Genomic DNA, 21956 nt, shown 5'->3' with positions numbered 1-21956 from the left:
CGCCAAAATGGGTGCCCGGTCAGAATGGGTTAAAAACACATTCTACAATCGACATGCATTTAAAAAAAATCCACTGGCTGAGAGGGCCAGTGCCAGATGTCCCTTAATGTCTACCCCTGCCTTATGGGTCTGTAACTCTGAGAGTGTACAGATGGAACCAAACGGACCCTAACGCTACATTCCCCTCACCCATCAGTCTAACTCTGAGAGTGTACAGATGGAACCAAACGGACCCTAACGCTACATTCCCCTCACCCATCAGTCTAACTCTGAGAGTGTACAGATGGAACCAAATGGACCCTAACGCTACATTCCCCTCACCCATCAGTCCAGCCTGTGGTCGTCGTGTCCAGCCAGCCAGAGCCATCATCCTCCAGCCATGAGCACTCAGCCCCGGAGGATCCGCCTGAAGCCCTGGCTCCTGGCCCAGGTGAACAGCGGGCGCTACCCGGGCCTCCAGTGGCTCACCCCAGACCACAGGCTGTTCCAGATCCCCTGGAGGCACGCCACGCGCCACCTGGCCCTGTCCGAGGTGGAGGAGAACACCATCTTTAAGGTGAGGCACGCCACGCGCCACCTGGCCCTGTCCGAGGTGGAGGAGAACACCGTCTTTAAGGTGAGGAGAACACCATCTTTAAGGTGAGGAGAACACCATCTTTAAGGTGAGGAGAACACCATCTTTAAGGTGAGGAGAACACCATCTTTAAGGTGAGGAGAACACCATCTTTAAGGTGAGGAGAACACCATCTTTAAGGTGAGGAGAACACCATCTTTAAGGTGAGGAGAACACCATCTTTAAGGTGAGGAGAACACCATCTTTAAGGTGAGGAGAACACCGTCTTTAAGGTGAGGAGAACACCGTCTTTAAGGTGAGGAGAACACCGTCTTTAAGGTGAGGAGAACACCATCTTTAAGGTGAGGAGGTGGAGGAGAACACCATCTTTAAGGTGAGGAGAACACCGTCTTTAAGGTGAGGAGAACACCGTCTTTAAGGTGAGGAGAACACCGTCTTTAAGGTGAGGAGAACACCGTCTTTAAGGTGAGGAGAACACCGTCTTTAAGGTGAGGCACGCCACGCGCCACCTGGCCCTGTCCGAGGTGGAGGAGAACACCATCTTTAAGGTGAGGAGAACACCATCTTTAAGGTGAGGAGAACACCATCTTTAAGGTGAGGCGCGCCACCTGGCCCTGTCCGAGGTGGAGGAGAACACCATCTTTAAGGTGAGGAGAACACCATCTTTAAGGTGAGGAGGTGGAGGAGAACACCATCTTTAAGGTGAGGCGCGCCACCTGGCCCTGTCCGAGGTGGAGGAGAACACCATCTTTAAGGTGAGGAGAACACCATCTTTAAGGTGAGGAGAACACCATCTTTAAGGTGAGGAGAACACCATCTTTAAGGTGAGGAGAACACCGTCTTTAAGGTGAGGAGAACACCATCTTTAAGGTGAGGAGAACACCATCTTTAAGGTGAGGAGAACACCGTCTTTAAGGTGAGGAGAACACCATCTTTAAGGTGAGGAGAACACCATCTTTAAGGTGAGGAGAACACCGTCTTTAAGGTGAGGAGAACACCATCTTTAAGGTGAGGAGAACACCGTCTTTAAGGTGAGGAGAACACCATCTTTAAGGTGAGGAGAACACCATCTTTAAGGTGAGACGCGCCACCTGGCCCTGTCCGAGGTGGAGGAGAACACCATCTTTAAGGTGAGGAGAACACCATCTTTAAGGTGAGGAGAACACCATCTTTAAGGTGAGGAGAACACCGTCTTTAAGGTGAGGAGAACACCATCTTTAAGGTGAGGAGAACACCATCTTTAAGGTGAGGAGAACACCGTCTTTAAGGTGAGGAGAACACTGTCTTTAAGGTGAGGAGAACACCGTCTTTAAGGTGAGGAGGTGGAGGAGAACACCATCTTTAAGGTGAGGAGAACACCATCTTTAAGGTGAGGAGAACACCATCTTTAATGTGAGGCACGCCACGCGCCACCTTGGCCTGTCAGATGGTAGCAGTACAATGTAGGCATTTATCAGACGCTCTTAATCCAGAGCGATTTACATTAAGCAAGAACAAAAAGCATGGCAATACATCACATACATAAAAGTAGTTTTCATGAAACATGGGTAAGCTAAGAACGTAACAGTGGAATATCTATATCATGACTATCTATATAGGGACATTGTGTCATGATTATTTGTGCTAGGGACACTGGGGTCATGCTATGGGGACACTGGGGTCATGCTATAGGGACACTGGGGTCATGCTATAGGGACATTGTGTCATGATTATTTGTGCTAGGGACACTGGGGTCATGCTATGGGGACACTGGGGTCATGCTATAGGGACATTGTGTCATGATTATTTGTGCTAGGGACACTGGGGTCATGCTATAGGGACATTGTGTCATGATTATTGTACTAGGGACACTGGGGTCATGCTATAGGGACATTGTGTCATGATTATTTGTGCTAAGGACACTGGGGTCATGCTATGGGGACACTGGGGTCATGCTATAGGGACATTGTGTCATGATTATTTGTGCTAGGGACACTGGGGTCATGCTATAGGGACATTGTGTCATGATTATTGTACTAGGGACACTGGGGTCATGCTATAGGGACATTGTGTCATGATTATTTGTGCTAAGGACACTGGGGTCATGCTATGGGGACACTGGGGTCATGCTATAGGGACACTGGGGTCATGCTATGGGGACACTGGGGTCATGATTATTTGTGCTAAGGACACTGGGGTCATGCTATGGGGACATTGTGTCATGATTATTTGTGCTAAGGACACTGGGGTCATGCTATAGGGACATTGTGTCATGATTATTTGTGCTAGGGACACTGGGGTCATGCTATGGGGACATTGTGTCATGATTATTTGTGCTAAGGACACTGGGGTCATGCTATGGGGACATTGTGTCATGATTATGTGTGCTAGGGACACTGGGGTCATGCTATGGGGACATTGTGTCATGATTATTTGTGCTATAGGGACATTGCGTAACACCAGCGTACAGTATAGGCGACACATGGGAAGTAACATTTGCAGAACACAGAAAAGTGAAGCACATGAGAATTGAGTTGACCCTTAAGTTAACTTCCTTATCCAGTCAGGAATGGAACGGTGGTATGACGGCTGACGGGCAGACTGTTTTTTTTGTTTCTTTTTTTTGCTTACCCTTTTTTTGAGTTTCATTTCACTTTCTCAGGGGCTTTTTCTGTTTCGGTAAAAAAAAAGGTAATTTACAGGTGATCATTTCCTGGTTCCTTGTCTGACTATTGTTCAGTTTATCAACTCAAGTGTTGTACATTAATGTACACCTGGGGGTTAACCCATTTGGACCTTCTACACATTCTACAAATGTCTTCTAAATCCTGACAGTTTTCTGAAAAACCTCATGTTTCTGTCAGTGGTTCTCAAAACATTTTCATGTCAATGAAGGACCCTCAAGATTATCTGTAATTAGCCGCCGACCCCCCCCCCCCCCCCCCCCATCTGAAAATATGTTGTTCCAGGGACCCCCCCCCCCCCACAGAAGCAAAGATTTGAGTTAAAAACTTTGGCTCTGAAAGAATATATTCAAAGATTTGCACCACATTAAATAAATAAATAAATAGCAGACCTACAAGCTCGTATATAGCTAAAGTATAACATAATGCTTAAAACACCAAAAACGGTTGATGAAAGCAGCGTGTCTCCTGTCTCCTACCCCCCACGGGGCCCAGGCCTGGTGGTAACCCTAAAAACGCGCTCGGTACCTTGACCTTAACCCTGTCTCCTACCCCCCAGGGGCCCCAGGCCTGGTGGTAACCCTAAAAACGTGCTCGGTACCTTGACCTCGGTACCTTGACCTTAACCCTGTCTCCCACCCCCCAGGCGGTACCTTTACCTTAACCCTGTCTCCCACCCCCCAGGCGGTACATTGACCTTAACCCTGTCTCCCACCCCCCAGGCGGTACCTTTACCTTAACCCTGTCTCCCACCCCCCAGGCGGTACCTTTACCTTAACCCTGTCTCCCACCCCCCAGGCGGTACATTGACCTTAACCCTGTCTCCCACCCCCCAGGCCTGGGCCCTGAAGACAGGGGGCCCAGGCGCTCGGTACCTTGACCTTGGTACATTGACCTTAACCCTGTCTCCCACCCCCCAGGCTCGGTACCTTGACCTTAACCCTGTCTCCCACCCCCCAGGCTCGGTACCTTGACCTTAACCCTGTCTCCCACCCCCCAGGCGGTACCTTGACCTCGGTACATTGACCTTAACCCTGTCTCCCACCCCCCAGGCCTGGGCCCTGAAGACAGGGGCCCAGGCTCGGTACCTTGACCTTAACCCTGTCTCCCTCCCCCCAGGCGGTACCTTGACCTTGGTACATTGACCTTAACCCTGTCTCCCTCCCCCCAGGCGGTACCTTGACCTTGGTACATTGACCTTAACCCTGTCTCCCTCCCCCCAGGCGGTACCTTGACCTTGGTACATTGACCTTAACCCTGTCTCCCTCCCCCCAGGCCTGGTACCTTGACCTTGGTACATTGACCTTAACCCTGTCTCCCTCCCCCCAGGCGGTACCTTGACCTTGGTACATTGACCTTAACCCTGTCTCCCTCCCCCCAGGCGGTACCTTGACCTTGGTACATTGACCTTAACCCTGTCTCCCTCCCCCCAGGCCTGGTACCTTGACCGTGGTACATTGACCTTAACCCTGTCTCCCACCCCCCAGGCGGTACCTTGACCTCGGTACATTGACCTTAACCCTGTCTCCCACCCCCCAGGCGGTACCTTGACCTCGGTACATTGACCTTAACCCTGTCTCCCACCCCCCAGGCGGTACCTTGACCTCGGTACATTGACCTTAACCCTGTCTCCCACCCCCCAGGCGGTACCTTGACCTCGGTACATTGACCTTAACCCTGTCTCCCACCCCCCAGGCGGTACATTGACCTTAACCCTGTCTCCCACCCCCCAGGCTCGGTACCTTGACCTCGGTACCTTGACCTTAACCCTGTCTCCCCCCCCCAGGCCTGGGCTCTGGAAACGGGGAAGTACCAGGAGGGAGTGGACGAACCCGACCCGGCCAAGTGGAAGGCCAACCTGCGCTGTGCCTTGAACAAAAGCCGTGAGTTCAAACTCCGATACGACGGAACCAAGGAGACCCCCGTTCAGCCCTACAAGATCTACGAGGTCTGCGAGCAGCCCGTTAACGGAGGTGAGTTACCGGTTATTATACCACAGGTCATTCTGAGGAAGCAATCTGATTGGTTGAAACGGCCTTCTAGCCGTGGATTAAACCAGCACCGTTCACCACCTATAATCAAAACAAAGAAATCAGCTGCTCTGTTTTCCCAGAGCGCTATAGCAAAGTCGGTGGCTAGGCTAGCTAGTTTCTTGGGACATTTGTGGTTGTTGTGACTACATCTGTCATTTAAAAATATATTTATTTTCAGCGATTTTCTTAGTTTTAAGGGTAATAACTGTATAATTGCAATATTACACTTGAGGGTGTGGTTTAACGTGATTATCGCCACGACAGTGATGCAGTCAGGAACGAGACGAAGTCGAGTTCTCGTGTAATATTGCTTAAATCTCAGCAGCTGGTGTGATGATGTACTGTTACATTTAGATACATAATATTTTCTTAATTTCTTAGAAATGTAGAAATACACTGAAATGTGACGGATTCTTTATTCTTTTGGTTTCAGATGCCGTTGATGAAGACGAGGAAGAGGTATGGAATTAAAAGTGAGAGATGCAACAGAAGCTGTACTTCCTGTTGTTTCTTTACGATTTAATCTTTATCTTTATCTTTATCATGCTTTCAGATGCCGAATCTCGATGGTCTCAAGATTAGTAAGTAAAAAAGCTCTTTTATTGTTGGAATAGCCTGTTGTGACATAAATGGATCACATTGATCTGAATGATTGAGTAGTGATATTGGTCGTTGATCATATGACAACATTTTAACCCATTCTGAACGGGAACCCATTTTGATGTTATAAAATAGCAGACCTACAAGCTCATAGCGCGCCACCGAGTGGCGCGCTACGAGCTGGGTTAATCAGACCAGTGTGTGTCCAGTGGAAACCTCGTATATGAATCTGATCTCAGGTCAGAATGGCTTAATGATCTCTTCCAGATCCAGGCGCCTTCCCCGCACACTCAGAAGCCGCTCACTACAGCCCCGATGGCCCCGCCCACCTCATCCTGATGCCCCGCCTCCTCCCTGACGCCATGCAGACGGACCTTCCTCCTGTGACCTCTGACCTCCCTCGCTCAGACTACCCGGCCCAGGGGGGCATCATCATGGAACAGGGCGACTTTGTGCACCGTGGAGGGCGACTCTCGGCCGACGGGCTGGGCATAATAGCGCCCATAGCGGCCCTCTCCTCCGAGATGCCTCCCGGACCCCCCATTGCCTCTGCGGCCCCCCCTGGGGGGGCGGCCCCGATGGACGATAGCCCCATGCCGGGGGTCCAGACCCAGGGAGAGGCGACGCCCTTCAAGTATGACCTGTTGAGCAGCCTTCCATGTGAGTAGAACATGTGAACATGGGAACCACATACATGTGTATTAACCCATTCTGACCTGAGATCAGATTCTAAGAATGTCTAGATCCTGACAGTTTTCTGACAAAGCTATGTTTCTATGTCAGTCGTTCTTCGATTTTTCAAAAATAGCAGACCTACAAGCTTGTAGATCTGCTATTTTTCAATAGCTAAAGCTAAAATGGGTTCCCACAACCAAGCAAGACACAACCGCATGCATCAGCATATTGTGTTTCTTTATCCCCTCGGATAGCGAGGTTAACCCATTCTGGGCAGGAACCCCTTTTGGTGTTAAGCATTATGTTATGCTTTAGCTGTTGAAAAATCTACCCGCGCTATGAGCTTGTAGATCTGCTATTTTAGAAAAATCGTGAAAATGTTGGTGCAAATCTTTGAATATATATTCTTTCAGAGCCAACATTTTTAACTAAAAATCTGCTTCTGGGCGGGGGGGGGGGGGGGTCCCTGGAACAACATATTTTCAGATGGAGGTCGGCGGCCAAATACATATAATAATAATTTTGGGGTCCTTGACATGAAATATTGAGCACCACTCGTATAGAAACGGGTATTTCAGAAAATTGTCAGGATTTAGAAGACTTTTATTTATTTATTTCTAAGTGGGGTCTAAATGGGTTAAACTTTGTGTTATTTGAGATGCATATCCTCACAATAGCAGTGGCCTAATTTGCGTGTGTCTTTAGTGGAGCAGTGGGTAACACTGGCGCTCAGACATACCAGGCTGGCACACCCAGCACTGGCGGCAGGTTCCGTCTTTAAAGGACAAGTTTAGTTTTTTTTCAACTAAGGTTCATGTTATAGGTTGTTATTAGAGAAACTAAAAAAAAATCATTTGCTGCTTTCTTTCGTTTTTGGGGATTTTAGCAGTTTTTCCTGGAACACTAGCATCTTTTCAGATTGGGGTCGGCGGCCAATTACATATATTTTTGGGGGTCCTTGACATGATAAAGGTTGAGGACCACTGATATAGACACATAGGTTCATCAGAACATTGGCAGGATTTAGTAGGCATCTTTAGTCCGGTCTAAATGTGTTGACACACTAAAGCTCACTCCATGTCTTCCACCCTGTCTTCCAGTGACCGATCTGGACCTGAAGTTCCAGTACCGCGGCCGTACGGTGGACTCTCTGACGGTCAGCAACCCCCAGGGCTGTCGGCTCTACTACGGCCACCTGGAGCCCACCCCGGACCAGGTGGAGCTGTTTGGGCCCGTCACCCTGCAGCAGGTCCGCTTCCCGGACACGGCCGGCGTCCAGAACCAGAAGCAGAAGTTCTACACGGAGGCTCTGCTGGACGTGATGGACCGCGGGCTGATCCTGGAGATCTGGGAGCAGGACATCTACGCCGTGCGCCTGTGCCAGTGCAAGGTGTACTGGTCCGGGCCCGGCATGCCCGAGCAGGGCCCGCCAAACCCCATGGAGAGGGAGAAGAAGATCAAAGTGTTCAGCCTGAATGACTTCCTGCAAGGTGAGTGAGGCCAAGTTGCTGACCTGAGATCAGATTCATACGAGGTTTCCGCCGGACACACACTGGTCTGATGAACCCATTCTGACCTGAGATCAGATTCTAAAAATGTCAGTCGCTCTTCGATTTTTCAAAAATAGCAGACCTACAAGCTCGTATCGCGCCACTCGGTGGCGCGATATGAGCTTGTAGATCTGCTATTTTTAAATAGCTAAAACATAACATGATGCTGACACCAAAATGGGTGCCCGGTCAGAATGGGTTAAACTGCAGCCTGTTGAGTGAGGATCAGAGTGGTGTGGTTCAGTCATTAACCTGCAGCCTGTTGAGTGAGGATCAGAGTGGTGTGGTTCAGTCATTAAACTGCAGCCTGTTGAGTGAGGATCAGAGTGGTGTGGTTCAGTCGTTAAACTGCAGCCTGTTGAGTGAGGATCAGAGTGGTGTGGTTCAGTCATTAAACTGCAGCCTGTTGAGTGAGGATCAGAGTGGTGTGGTTCAGTCATTAAACTGCAGCCTGTTGAGGATCAGAGTGGTGTGGTTCAGTCATTAAACTGCAGCCTGTTGAGGATCAGAGTGGTGTGGTTCAGTCATTAAACTGCAGCCTGTTGAGTGAGGATCAGAGTGGTGTGGTTCAGTCATTAACCTGCAGCCTGTTGAGTGAGGATCAGAGTGGTGTGGTTCAGTCATTAAACTGCAGCCTGTTGAGTGAGGATCAGAGTGGTGTGGTTCAGTCGTTAAACTGCAGCCTGTTGAGTGAGGATCAGAGTGGTGTGGTTCACATCCTGTTGAGTGAGGATCAGAGTGGATCAGAGAGGATCAGAGTGGTGTGGTTCACAGCCTGTTGAGTGAGGACAGAGTGGTGTGGTTCACAGGACACCGCGGCGACTGGCCCGTCGTTTTACACTCTCAGGTTTGGGCACCAAACTTTGGTGCCCAAATGCGGAAGTGCAGCTGGGCTTTAACATTGAGCGCTCGGTTGCACGGGGGGCCCAGCGCTTCAACGTTGGAGTGCCTAGCTGGCCCCTTGCTGTCCTCCCCAGTCTCTGGGAGGGATGGATGGAGGGATATCTTATTGTTGAAAGAATTATTGAAAAAAATAACTGCTGTTAGTTGTAATGGATCCAATGTAGTAAGCTCTAGTTAATACTTTTCATCAGCTAAATATTTATAAAACCCACACATCACTTTCAACAGATAGAGCCAGCATATCTTTCACAAATTGACAAAATGTTGTACAAAATAAGGCATTAGTTTATGAAAAAAACAAATATGGAGATGCGCGATTTCTGCCCAACAGCGATATCATGTTTATCTTTGACTGGAATCTTGTTTTTCCTCCTCTGTCCACACACACACACACACACACACACACACACACACACACACACACACACACACACACACACACACACACACACACACACACACACGGAGAGCAGGACTGATCTTCTTCCAGAAAGGTGAAGCCCACCGCCCTCCTCCCTTCGAGATCTGCTTCTGCTTTGGGGAGGACTGGCCCGACAAGAAGCCCAAAGAGAAGAAGCTGATTATTGTCCAGGTCAGTGGACACACACCATCTCTACGTGGTGGAGGGTGTCGGGCAGAGCAGTGGTTCTGAAATGGGGATGTGAGGGAAAGTGGAAAAACTGGACACAGTTTAAAGTAAATGTGCTCAGGATCGATCAGAATCAAGCATTCAACCAAGCCATGTAATAATAGTAAATGATAAACGTTGTTCCCCATCAGGTGGTCCCGGTTGCAGCGAGGATCCTGACAGAGATGTTCTCCGGAGAGCTCAGCTGGTCTCTGGACAGCATCCGACTGCAGATCTCTCACCCCGACGTCAAAGATCACACCGTCGAGCAGTTCAAGGAGCTACAGAGACTGCTCCAGACCCAGCACATCCAGGGGCCCTGGGCCCTTAATGGACCCTGAGGGGCACATCCAGGGGCCCTGGGCCCTTAAGGGACCCTGAACATCCAGGGGCCCTTAATGGACCCTGAGGAGCACATCCAGGGGAGCTGGGCCAGTAATGGACCCTGAGGAGCACATCCAGGGGCTCTGGGCCCTTAAGGGACCCTGAACATCCAGGGGTCCTTAATGGACCCTGGACCCCAGGGGCCCTGGGCCAGTAATGGACCCTGAACATCCAGGGGCCCTGGGCCCAAAGCGTGCCCATCCACTGGGGTCCCTAGAGACACTTCAAGAGCTTGTGCTTTTGAGACTGGATCCAATGGGACGTTCTAGCAGTAACTTGCTGTGTTGCTTGTTGTTTAACTGAAGGGCTCCACTAGTTTATTTTACTTTTTACAGATTTCTTCTTGGCATTTTCATGCTTTTCTTCATCTACATTTCCATGTCGCCCTCAGAGTGCATTATGATTCTGCACGAAACCATTCTAATTAGAAACGGAACTTTTAACATTTCAATAAACACCGCTGCAGTATTCGTCAGGTTGAGATGCTGTCGATGCTTTTGTAAATAGTGTATTGAAAATGCAATACGTTACTGGCTCCACATTGGAGTTCTAGACCAACTGTCACTTTTAGGTTTTAAGTCACAATGTTAACGTATTTGTTTTTAATAAATCCTACATGGTTATGGTCTCCCTTTCCATCGTTTAATATTCTAATTTGTCAAGAGAACAGAATTTGTGGGAGGCAGGACCGAATGGGTATACATAAAATTAAAGATTTGCATTCTTTCCTTAGTACTTTTAGAAGGGGCGTTATCGCAATGTAACATACGGTAATTTAACACTTGTAATTGCTGTCGGGAACTCCATTTGAGTTTTTTGGCATAAATCAGTGCTGTTGAACCTCCTTTTACGTCTGTGTTTCGAAAATATTGAACCAATGGAAAGTAGTAAAAAACACATTGGACAAAACCTCTTAACTCGATTGGACCCTCAAACTGTCCGCTAAAGCCCCCAGAAATGCTTTGACCGTGTCTCGGGACATTTTGGAGTTATGAGGTTTCATCCCGACAGCAGAGATATAGGCCTACTGTATTTATAAGGCTAGTGTTCCTATCAGGTATAAAACAGAGATATAGGTCTACTGTATTTATAAGGCTTTGTTCTATTCACAGGTATAAAACAGAGATATAGGTCTACTGTATTTATAAGGCTTTGTTCTATTCACAGGTATAAAACAGAGATATAGGTCTACTGTATTTATAAGGCTAGTGTTCCTATCAGGTATAAAACAGAGATATAGGTCTACTGTATTTATAAGGCTTTGTTCTATTCACAGGTATAAAACAGAGATATAGGTCTACTGTATTTATAAGGCTAGTGTTCCTATCAGGTATAAAACAGAGATATAGGTCTACTGTATTTATAAGGCTAGTGTTCCTATCAGGTATAAAACAGAGATATAGGTCTACTGTATTTATAAGGCTAGTGTTCCTATCAGGTATAAAACAGAGATATAGGTCTACTGTATTTATAAGGCTAGTGTTCCTATCAGGTATAAAACAGAGATATAGGTCTACTGTATTTATAAGGCTAGTGTTCCTATCACAGGTATAAAACAGAGATATAGGTCTACTGTATTTATAAGGCTAGTGTTCCTATCAGGTATAAAACAGAGATATAGGTCTACTGTATTTATAAGGCTAGTGTTCCTATCAGGTATAAAACAGAGATATAGGTCTACTGTATTTATAAGGCTAGTGTTCCTATCACAGGTATAAAACAGAGATATAGGTCTACTGTATTTATAAGGCTAGTGTTCCTATCAGGTATAAAACAGCAGTTTTATTCCTTTGAAAGGTTTTACCAAAATGACATCACTGGAGTAAAAACATAAAACCCATTCTGTACAGAACCCCTTTGTGATAAGTATTTGAAAATGTGACACAAATCTTTGAATATATATCCATTCAGAGCGAACGTTTTTCACATCTTTGCTTCTGGGGGGTCCCTGGAACAACATTTTCAGATGGGGGTCGGCGGCCAATTACATATATTTTTTGAGGTCCTTGACATGAAAATGTTTGAGAACGACTGAGAAAACTGACACTCCTCAGGTCTAAAAGTGTTAGGATTTAGAATGGTCCTCACTCCTCAGGTCTAAATGTGTAAAAGGACCACATCATATCCTCACTAATGCTCATAATGTGCTACCATTGTCAACACACTAATCCAACCACCTACCAGTGACATCACTAGGTAGGTTTAGTTCAACCACCTACCAGTGACATCACTAGGTAGGTTTAGTTCAACCACCTACCAGTGACATCACTAGGTAGGTTTAGTTCAACCACCTACCAGTGACATCACTAGGTAGGTTTAGTCATTTCAAACAATTGTATTAATCTGAGAACAATGGCTTCTATTATTAATTAGGGAAATTATTATTTTTATTATTATTATTTGTGACCAATCTTCAAAATAAATGCTTACTTCTCAAATGTTTTATAAAAAGGTGTCTACTGTAAGCTCTTAATTTGCTCCAACCCAACTAACTCCCTTGGGAAACCTGCTGAATGTTGGTACCATTAACCCATTCTGACCGGGCACCCATTTTGGTGTTAGCATCATGTTATGCTTTAGCTATTTAAAAATAGCAGATCTACAAGCTCATATCGCGCCACCGAGTGGCGCGATACGAGCTTGTAGGTCTGCTATTTTTGAAAAATCGAAGAACGACTGACATTTTTTAGAATCTGATCTCAGGTCAGAATGGGTTCACCAGACCAGTGTGTGTCCGGCGGAAACCTCGTATGAATCTGATCTCAGGTCAGAATGGGTTCATCAGACCAGTGTGTGTCCGGCGGAAACCTCGTATGAATCTGATCTCAGGTCAGAATGGGTTAACCTAGTATACAGGCATAAATAGTATGACGGGTCAAACTAGGGGTTTTCCCCTCGCCACATTTGGAGAAGTGGCTACGGACGGATTTAGCCGAGGGATGTTTGTCGTGCAAAACAAATGCAGTGGATTCAGAATCATGACACAAAAAACCCTAGTTTGACCAGAGTTTGACCCATCACATGGTACTTAAAAGTAGAACGATTCGTTTTTTAAACATTTTTCCTGCATTTAGGTTAAATGTATAGTTTCATTATATAGATATTCCACTGTTACGTTCTTAGCTTGCACATGTTTCATGATAACTACTTATGTTATGTACGTGATGTATTCCCATGCTTTTTGTTCTTGCTTAATGTAAATCACTCTGGATTAAGAGCGTCTGATAAATGACTACATTATAAATTGTACCCCAACTTTCAGCAGTCGCCAGTTTCCCAAGGGAGTCGGGTTGGAACAAATTAAAGGTAGTAAACCTTTATACACATTAATAATAATTATTATTTATACACATTGGTGTGAAAGATATCGGTAAGAATTTATTTTGCGAACTATATTGCGTCAGTGTTGATTTCGTCGACTAATACTAAAGTAAGTAAAAGACGTGACAAAAGTAATTTTACACTTGGATGCATGCTGAAAATAGATCTACAAGTTCACAACGTGTTGTGAGCTTGTAGATCGGCCATTTTCAGCAAGGCCTGCCAAAATACATGTGTCGACAAATCACCTGTAGGTTTAGTAGACTAAAACTAGACGAACACTAAAACATTCCAGGTAACTAAAACTATATTCAAGAGACTAAAACTGGACGAACACTAAAACATTCCAGGTAACTAAAACTATATTCAAGAGACTAAAACTAGACGAACACTAAAACATTCCAGGTGACTAAAACTATATTCAAGAGACTAAAACTAGATGAACAGTAAAACATTCCAGGAGACTAAAACTATATTCAAGAGACTAAAACTAGACGAACACTAAAACATTCCAGGTGACTAAAACTATATTCAAGAGACTAAAACTAAAAAACACTGCATTGCATGCCAACTGTCCAGGAACAAAGCCTGGAGTTTCCATCGATGAGGTCACTGGTAGGGCCTGGTGAGGTCACTGGTAGGGCCTGGTGCCCTACCAGTGACCTCATCGATGGAGTTTCCATCGATGAGGTCACTGGTAGGGCCTGGTGCGGTTGAGAGGCATGACACACTATTACCGCGGTATCAAGTTCATAAGTAGTGATTTTAAATGTATTAGTAGTTTTATCTTGCCAGTTGCCTAACCTGTATTCCTGGACGCTATACTCTGGGGACACCTGGGGAGAGCCCCGACCAGACCTCATGCTTCTGTCATGGCATGATGAGTGAGCAGGCCGCTTAAGGCTCATTCATAGTCTGGATCTTCGGTGGTGAGGTGACCACCGCTCCCAGTGGCGTGCAGACATTTAGAGGGGCAGGTGAAAAAAAGGGCACCTTGTGCAGCGTGTGGAACCGGCCGGTTGCCTTAATAGTGTGAGACTTATAGATTGTGGGGCCTAAATAATATATTAGAAGCTTTTTATCAAGAATTGATCAATGTCACCATGGTCCACATACTGTACACTGTACAAAATAAGAAAATAAAAAAGGGAACATTGCCAAAAGTGCTCTAGCACCCCCTAGTGTCTCTGTGCACACCACTGACCACTCCGGTGGTGAGGTGACCACCGCTCCGGTGGTGAGGTGACCACCGCTCCGGTGGTGAGGTGACCACCGCTCCGGTGGTGAGGTGACCACCGCTCCGGTGGTGAGGTGACCACCGCTCCGGTGGTGAGGTGACCACCGCTCCGGTGGTGAGGTGACCACCGGAGCTGAAATAACGTTAAGCGGTGGTGAGTAAAAACAGAGAGAAGGGCTGGAGCGGTGGCGGTGGTTTGCTCTTCACCGCGGCTCAGTGACGTCATGTTGTAGTTCGGTGGTCACCTCAGTGACGTCATGTTGTAGTTCGGTGGTCACCTCACCACCGGGAATCCAGACTATGAATAACGCTTTACTGCGCCACCGTGCCCCTTAAATTACATTTATTTTTAGTATTGATTTATTATCCCACCAAAAACAAACTGATTTTATGGTAAATGTTATTTCTAGATTATGAAAATCAACAATGAACTGAAATGCACAAGTGTGTCCCCTTAAAGCTGCTAGAAGCAATATGTCAACATTTTAATGACTTTTTGTGTTTTGTTTTTGTATTCAGACAATGGCAAAGCTTATAGGACAATCTTTGAATGCAGATTGTGGCCCCTAGATGTGTCACAAAGACTACATTCTTTTTGGGAGCTTTTTCCTCATTGCTGGCTGTCTGAATAGAAGAAAGAAAATCACACCTGTGTAAAGTGCAACTCCGTGTGGGGGTCCAGAGAAGCTCCAGACCCACGGCCCGCGGCCCGGTTCCGGCAAGCCGCCCCACATCCAAAAAGGTAGAGAAATGAGTTACCATGTGGGGGTCTCCGGGGGTCCCTGGGGAGTCCTCGGGGGAGGGGGGGGGGGTCCCCGGAACATCCCCGGAACATCCAGGAACGCACCCAGGGTGCCGGGCCTAATCTGGCGAGCCGCCCCATGTCCGAAACGGTTGAGAAATGACAGAGTTACCGTGTGGGGGTCGCTCTACTGTACCCTCAACTGTACTGTACTGGCACACCAAAAATCAAATCAAGTGTGTTTGTGTTAGGTGGCGAAAAACAGCCATGCTGTTTTCATGCTCATACCCACCCAGCCAGCCACACACATAGCTCCGTAAGGGAGTGGTTGCACCACTCAAAAAAACAAAACAAAAGGTCATTCAAATGTTGACATATTGCTTATAGCAGCAGCTTTAAACCACCATGTAAATTCAACAAAACGTACTACGGCCATCTGTAAACATGTCCCCCCCCCCCCCCCCCCCCTGAGAGAGAGTCCAGCGTTACATATCAGAGGACGTTGGAAAACCTTTCAGGGATTCCTGAACAGTGAGGAAGGAACAGCAATTCTTCTTCCCCAGTAGGAGCTGAACGAGGATGAACCAGTTTGACCTGAAACATGCTGTGAAACGTCTGAAGAAACACAATGTGACCGATGACATCAGCTTACCCTGGAGCAGGGCTGGGAAGTGGCTTAAAACCATTCAATGGAGGGGTTCGGATTACCAGCTGAGTGAGAGTGAAGACTCATTCATAGTCTGGATTTTTGGTGGTGAGGTGACCACCGGAACTGTAATCACGTGGAACGGTGGGGTTGTAAAAACAGAGAGAAGGGCTGGGGCGGTGGTTTGCTCTTCACCGCGGCGCTCTATTGGGGAAAGCTATTACTAGGGACAACACACACCCGTTACACAGCCAATAGCACCTTTTACCATCATGGCGACGGTACATGGTACCTTCTCTGCAGGCTATAGGGCCTCATATGGTATAGGATAGTCTCTGTTCCGTGCATAAAGTGTGATGTGATGCCTCGTGGAACTATGCCTGGTGGCCATCTGTTGGCATCGTTTCTTTATTGTCAATGTACTGCAGGGTTCCCCAATAGGCGGGCCATGCCCATGGGCCATTTGCGGCCCGCGGAGCGCCCCCTTGTGGCCCCTGGAAGAACTTCCCAAAAAATTATAAAAATCTGGGGTCCCAGATATAAATGGTATTAAATGAGGGTCAGTAGCCTATGCATGTCAAACTGGGCATCGTTTTCAAATGGGGTTTTACCCTGAAAATGAATTTTCAGGGCAAGACCTCGACATGGTAACCTAGTCAAAATATGGCCCTTGAGGAAAAAAAATGTGGGGAACCCTGATGTACTGTGTGATCTGTTTGTTTGTAAATGTTTTCTGTACGCTGAGGACTGCTGTGCACAAAACAAATTTCCGAAAGGACAAATAAAGTATATTTATCTATGGAGGAAACTCTGGGTCCTGAACCGACAGATACCGACCGCTGAGACTCGAGGCAAAATATAACAAGAGCATATTTGTTCCTCTCAGTTGTTGATTTTTATTGTTCAATACAAGGCTACATCATCACTGATGTCTCTCTCTCTCTCTCTCTCTCCCAAATATGGGCGATATCAACTGGAAGAGCAAAAAAAAGAAAAAAAAAAGAAAAAAGTTCCTTTTAACCAGTTAAAGTCGCATGATTCTTGCTTTCTGGCAAAAGATTTAGAACTAAAATTCCAGCCAACATGTTAAAAAGGTCAAAGGTGACGCCAAATCTTCAAGCATTACCCATCCCACCAAAACTACTACATCATGCCTCCACAGGGGGGCGCTGGCGAACATACTGTGAAGAGCCTCCACACAGCCAGATGGCGCTAGCGGGCCACGCTGTGAAGAGCCTCCACACAGCCAGATGGCGCTAGCGGGCCACGCTGTGAAGAGCCTCCACACAGCCAGATGGCGCTAGCGGCCACACTGTGAAGAGCCTCCACACAGCCAGATGGCGCTAGCGACCATACTGTGAAGAGCCTCCACACAGCCAGATGGCGCTAGCGGGCCACGCTGTGAAGAGCCTCCACACAGCCAGATGGCGCTAGCGGGCCACGCTGTGAAGAGCCTCCACACAGCCAGATGGCGCTAGCAGACCACACTGTGAAGAGCCTCCACACAGCCAGATGGCGCTAGCGGCCGTACTGTGAAGAGCCTCCACACAGCCAGATGGCGCTAGCGGCCGTACTGTGAAGAGCCTCCACACAGCCAGATGGCGCTAGCGGCCGTACTGTGAAGAGCATCTTGGGGGGTTTGCTATTCATTTTCATATGGCACGGACAGCAAGACCATGAATAAAGTCCTAAAGAAAACGTCCATGAAAATAAATTGATTTCTCTCCTTTTATCTTAAAACGTACAAGTCTTTTTTTTTTTTTTGATGCATTACGATTTGCAACCAGGCACATCTTTTGTTTTGTTGTTGTTGTTTGTTGTTTTCCTCCTTGTTCTTTCTTTTTTTCGTTGTTGTTGTTTTTTTTAAAGATGGAACTTCAAGACATCTCCGGGCTGAAACACAGAGCTGAATCCATCGGTGCAACTCCAGGTGGGCGATCCCTCCATCCCTCCATCCATCCATCCATCCATCTGCCAAATGGCAACAACGCCCCACCGCGGCCCACCCCCTTTACCCCGGATGCCACCTGACTGTTGCTGGGGGGACAGTGAGGGAGAGGAGAGCTGAAAAGAGGAGTTGTTTTCTTTTTTTTTGGGTGAGGGGTGGGGGGGGGGGGAGGGAGGGAGGGGGGAGGAGGAGGAGGAGGAGGAGGGGGGGGGGCTCCCAATATCAGACCTCTCCAGAGTCTTTGTATGTCTCTTTACCACCCTGTCACTCCAATCTCAGAGTGGCTCGTCCGCTTGGCTTCTCCGTGTGGCCAAAAAGTCCCGCCTCCCGTCTTCCAGTAAAGAGTTCCCTTTAGATTCACATCTGCAGTCCTCAGCGTCTTTTTTGCCGTCACCTCTGAATGTTAGCCAACAAAAGATTTAACCTGGAGGAGGACGAGATGTGCAAGTCAACAACGTTGCAAAGTGCCAGTTCTTCCCTATATCGCTATTTATTTATGGTGATTAAAACATGATGAAAAAAGGTGTTATCCATTATCTCTAGGGATGGAGCTCGTTAAGTTGTATTGACTTGATAACGAGTCCCTTATTGAGCAGGCTTATGGAGCCGGGTTCTTATCGAGCCCGCTATCGAGCATTTTATATTATTTTGTGGAAAGACGGGAGACTTTAAATTCTGAACAGAACCAGTATCTTTTACTAAAGCCTTCAAATACAGAACTGTTCTAACAGTCGGAAGGGAATTGAACTTGAGGTTTAGTGGAAAGCGTTGGCATTTACCTGGTATTCGGGCAGAGCTCTAAGGAGTGGCGTCGTGGCTATCGGAACAATCTGGTGAACTCTCGGATGGCCCAGCACACCTGTTTACACTCCTCAGCACTGGGAGAGAACGGAGAGGACAGAACAACAGTTTGAGTTAGACCCCAAGTAGCCTCGGAAACCCAGACCTTTTTATTTCCAGGGAGAAAAGAAAAGGTCTGGGGCCGAGTCCACTTCAATACGGCATACAGTAGTCTGGGGCCGAGTCCACTTCAATACGGCATACAGTAGTCTGGGGCCGAGTCCAGTTCAATACGGCATACAGTAGCGCAAACGTCCATCACTCTCTGCTGATTTCTGATCGTCTGCAAACTCTGCACCTTTGTTAAATTGACGCACACACGCCTCTCTCTCTCGCTCTAATTAATCAGTCTCATGTCGCACAGCTGCCTCTAGTTTCTCCCGGGGGATCCGGCCGCGAGCTGCCTCTGCCATAGAAAGCATAGGTGGACCCCAGGCTATAGGGGGTCCATGGTGGAGCTGCCTCTGCCATAGAAAGCATAGGTGGACCCCAGGCTATAGGGGGTCCATGGTGGAGCTGCCTCTGCCATAGAAAGCATAGGTGGACCCCAGGCTATAGGGGGTCCGTGGTGGAGATGCCTCTGCCATAGAAAGCAGAGGTGGACCCCAGGCTATAGGGGGTCCATGGTGGAGCTGCCTCTGCCATAGAAAGCAGAGGTGGACCCCAGGCTATAGGGGGTCCGTGGTGGAGATGCCTCTGCCATAGAAAGCAGAGGTGGACCCCAGGCTATAGGGGGTCCGTGGTGGAGCTGCCTCTGCCATAGAAAGCAGAGGTGGACCCCAGGCTATAGGGGGTCCGTGGTGGAGCTGCCTCTGCCATAGAAAGCATAGGTGGACCCCAGGCTATAGGGGGTCCGTGGTGGAGCTGCCTATGCCATAGAAAGCAGAGGTGGACCCCAGGCTATAGGGGGTCCGTGGTGGAGCTGCCTCTGCCATAGAAAGCAGAGGTGGACCCCAGGCTATAGGGGGTCCGTGGTGGAGCTGCCTCTGCCATAGAAAGCAGAGGTGGACCCCAGGCTATAGGGGGTCCGTGGTGGAGCTGCCTCTGCCATAGAAAGCAGAGGTGGACCCCAGGCTATAGGGGGTCCGTGGTGGAGCTGCCTCTGCCATAGAAAGCAGAGGTGGACCCCAGGCTATAGGGGGTCCGTGGTGGAGCTGCCTCTGCCATAGAAAGCAGAGGTGGACCCCAGGCTATAGGGGGTCCGTGGTGGAGCTGCCTCTGCCATAGAAAGCAGAGGAGGACCCCAGGCTAGAGCTGGAAAACGTATCGATGCATGATGCGGGAAATACCACTCTTACAAAATGACTTCTTAAAAAGGAGATTAGAGAGAGAGAGGTATCTATATTAAGTTCTGCACTGTTTTAGGAGGAGAGTCAAGTCTGGTCTGGTTCTGACGACATGCTTACAGCTCAGGTTCAGATCCCATCATGCCTTCCTGAGCTGAGAGAGGGGCGGAAACCGCAGAACGGTCCCAGCCGGGCGGGCCTGAACACGACGCAGGGAAACCGGCCTGCTTTTCCCCTGCTAGTTTTTCAACGTTCCATGGCGTCTCCACGGCGGGCCTGTCTGGACCCGCACGCTCCAACAACAACAACCCTCCACACAGCAGTGTTGGTTTTGGCAGCAAATTTAGATTTTAGTTTTAGTCAATAAGTCTCTTTTAATAGTTTTCATTTAGTTTTTGTCACATTTTAGTCACCTGGAATGTTTTAGTGTTATGACAGTGTAAAATGTCATAAGATTTTAGTCGACTAAATCTACAGTTGATTTAGTCGACTAAAATGTATTTTGGGAGGCCTTGGTGCTGTTGTAATGACTGATTTTACACTTGCTGAAAATAGCCGAAATACAATCTCACAACGCGTCACGGCGCTTGTAGATCTGCTATTTTCAGCATGCAACCAAGTGTAAAATGACTTATACTGGATCTCTTGTCCACTAGTCCCTTCCTAACATTTTAGTCTAGTTATTATTTGTTGACGAAATTGTCAATTTTACATTTAGTCTTAGTCATAATAGCTTCATTTAGTTTTCACTTAGTTTCCATTTAGTTTTCGTCAGTGAAAAAAAAAAAGGTAGTCGACGAACATTTTTCGTCTTAGTCGACAAAATCAACACTGGTCCATCAACATGGTCCACAGCTACAACCTGTAGCACAGCTACAACATGGTCCACAGCTACACCTGTAGCACAGCTACAACATGGTCCACAGCTACACCTGTAGCACAGCTACAACATGGTCCACAGCTACAACCTGTAGCACAGCTACACCTGTAGCACAGCTACAACATGGTCCACAGCTACACCTGTAGCACAGCTACAACATGGTCCACAGCTACAACCTGTAGCACAGCTACACCTGTAGCACAGCTACAACATGGTCCACAGCTACACCTGTAGCACAGCTACAACATGGTCCACAGCTACACCTGTAGCACAGCTACAACATGGTCCACAGCTACAACCTGTAGCACAGCTACACCTGTAGCACAGCTACAACATGGTCCACAGCTACACCTGTAGCACAGCTACAACATGGTCCACAGCTACACCTGTAGCACAGCTACAACATGGTCCACAGCTACAACCTGTACGCACAGCTACAACATGGTCCACAGCTACAACCTGTAGCACAGCTACAACATGGTCCACAGCTACAACCTGTAGCACAGCTACAACATGGTCCACAGCTACAACCTGTAGCACAGCTACAACCTGTAGCACAGCTACACCTGTAGCACAGCTACAACATGGTCCACAGCTACAACCTGACACAGAACGGCATCATATCCACAACGTTGCCTTTGGGAACGCCGTCCTAATCCCGACTAAAGCAACACTGCATCGCCTGGAAGCGCTGCCACCTCTGTGGTGATGGCAGAGGAACAGGGGACCGTTTGGACTGATGAGAACCATGTCACTGCTCACCTAGTGACGGCAGAGGAACAGGGGACCGTTTGGACTGATGAGAACCAAGTCACTGCTCCCCTAGTGACGGCAGAGGAACAGGGGACCGTTTGGACTGATGAGAACCAAGTCACTGCTCACCTAGTGACGGCAGAGGAACAGGGGACCGTTTGGACTGATGAGAACCAAGTCACTGCTCACCTAGTGACGGCAGAGGAACAGGGGACCGTTTGGACTGATGAGAACCAAGTCACTGCTCACCTAGTGACGGCAGAGGGACAGGGGACCGTTTGGACTGATGAGAA

The 21956-nt window shown here is 47.8% G+C and overlaps 2 protein-coding genes across 2 annotated transcripts in view; one reads left to right on the top strand and one right to left on the bottom strand.

The window, feature by feature from the left end:
• Window positions 1–333: 333 nt before the first annotated feature.
• On the top strand, window positions 334–10120 carry irf5 (interferon regulatory factor 5). Its single transcript, XM_083758146.1, has 8 exons — window positions 334–556; window positions 5024–5210; window positions 5704–5729; window positions 5824–5851; window positions 6138–6530; window positions 7646–8035; window positions 9472–9590; window positions 9779–10120. Exons 1-8 carry the CDS (start codon window positions 380–382, stop codon window positions 9965–9967), a joined length of 1509 nt encoding a protein of 502 aa, XP_083614272.1. The 5' UTR covers window positions 334–379; the 3' UTR covers window positions 9968–10120.
• Window positions 10121–16828: 6708 nt separating this feature from the next.
• The window catches only part of tnpo3 (transportin 3), a 75214-nt gene continuing 70086 nt past the window's right edge, over window positions 16829–21956 (bottom strand). The window contains exons 22-23 of the mRNA XM_083794499.1: window positions 18684–18782; window positions 16829–18328 (exon numbers count right to left, since the gene is read on the bottom strand). Of these exons, the coding sequence (XP_083650625.1) occupies window positions 18722–18782 (61 nt within the window). The 3' untranslated portion in view covers window positions 16829–18328; window positions 18684–18721. The remainder of the gene's footprint in view (window positions 18329–18683; window positions 18783–21956) is intronic.

The sequence above is a fragment of the Protomyctophum parallelum genome (assembly GCF_964188405.1).
Source record: "Protomyctophum parallelum genome assembly, chromosome: 22".
NCBI lineage: Eukaryota > Metazoa > Chordata > Actinopteri > Myctophiformes > Myctophidae > Protomyctophum > Protomyctophum parallelum.
This window is presented reverse-complemented; position numbering and strand designations above follow the sequence as displayed.

What these genes read in the sequence shown, in the direction of transcription:
- irf5 (XM_083758146.1), top strand. Translation starts at nt 380, where the DNA reads ATGAGCACTCAGCCCCGGAGGATCCGCCTGAAGCCCTGGCTCCTGGCC. An exon ending in TTGATGAAGACGAGGAAGAG is followed by an intron (nt 5,730 to 5,823) that starts GTATGGAATTAA and finishes TCATGCTTTCAG; the next exon opens with ATGCCGAATCTCGATGGTCT. An exon ending in TCTCGATGGTCTCAAGATTA is followed by an intron (nt 5,852 to 6,137) that starts GTAAGTAAAAAA and finishes GATCTCTTCCAG; the next exon opens with ATCCAGGCGCCTTCCCCGCA.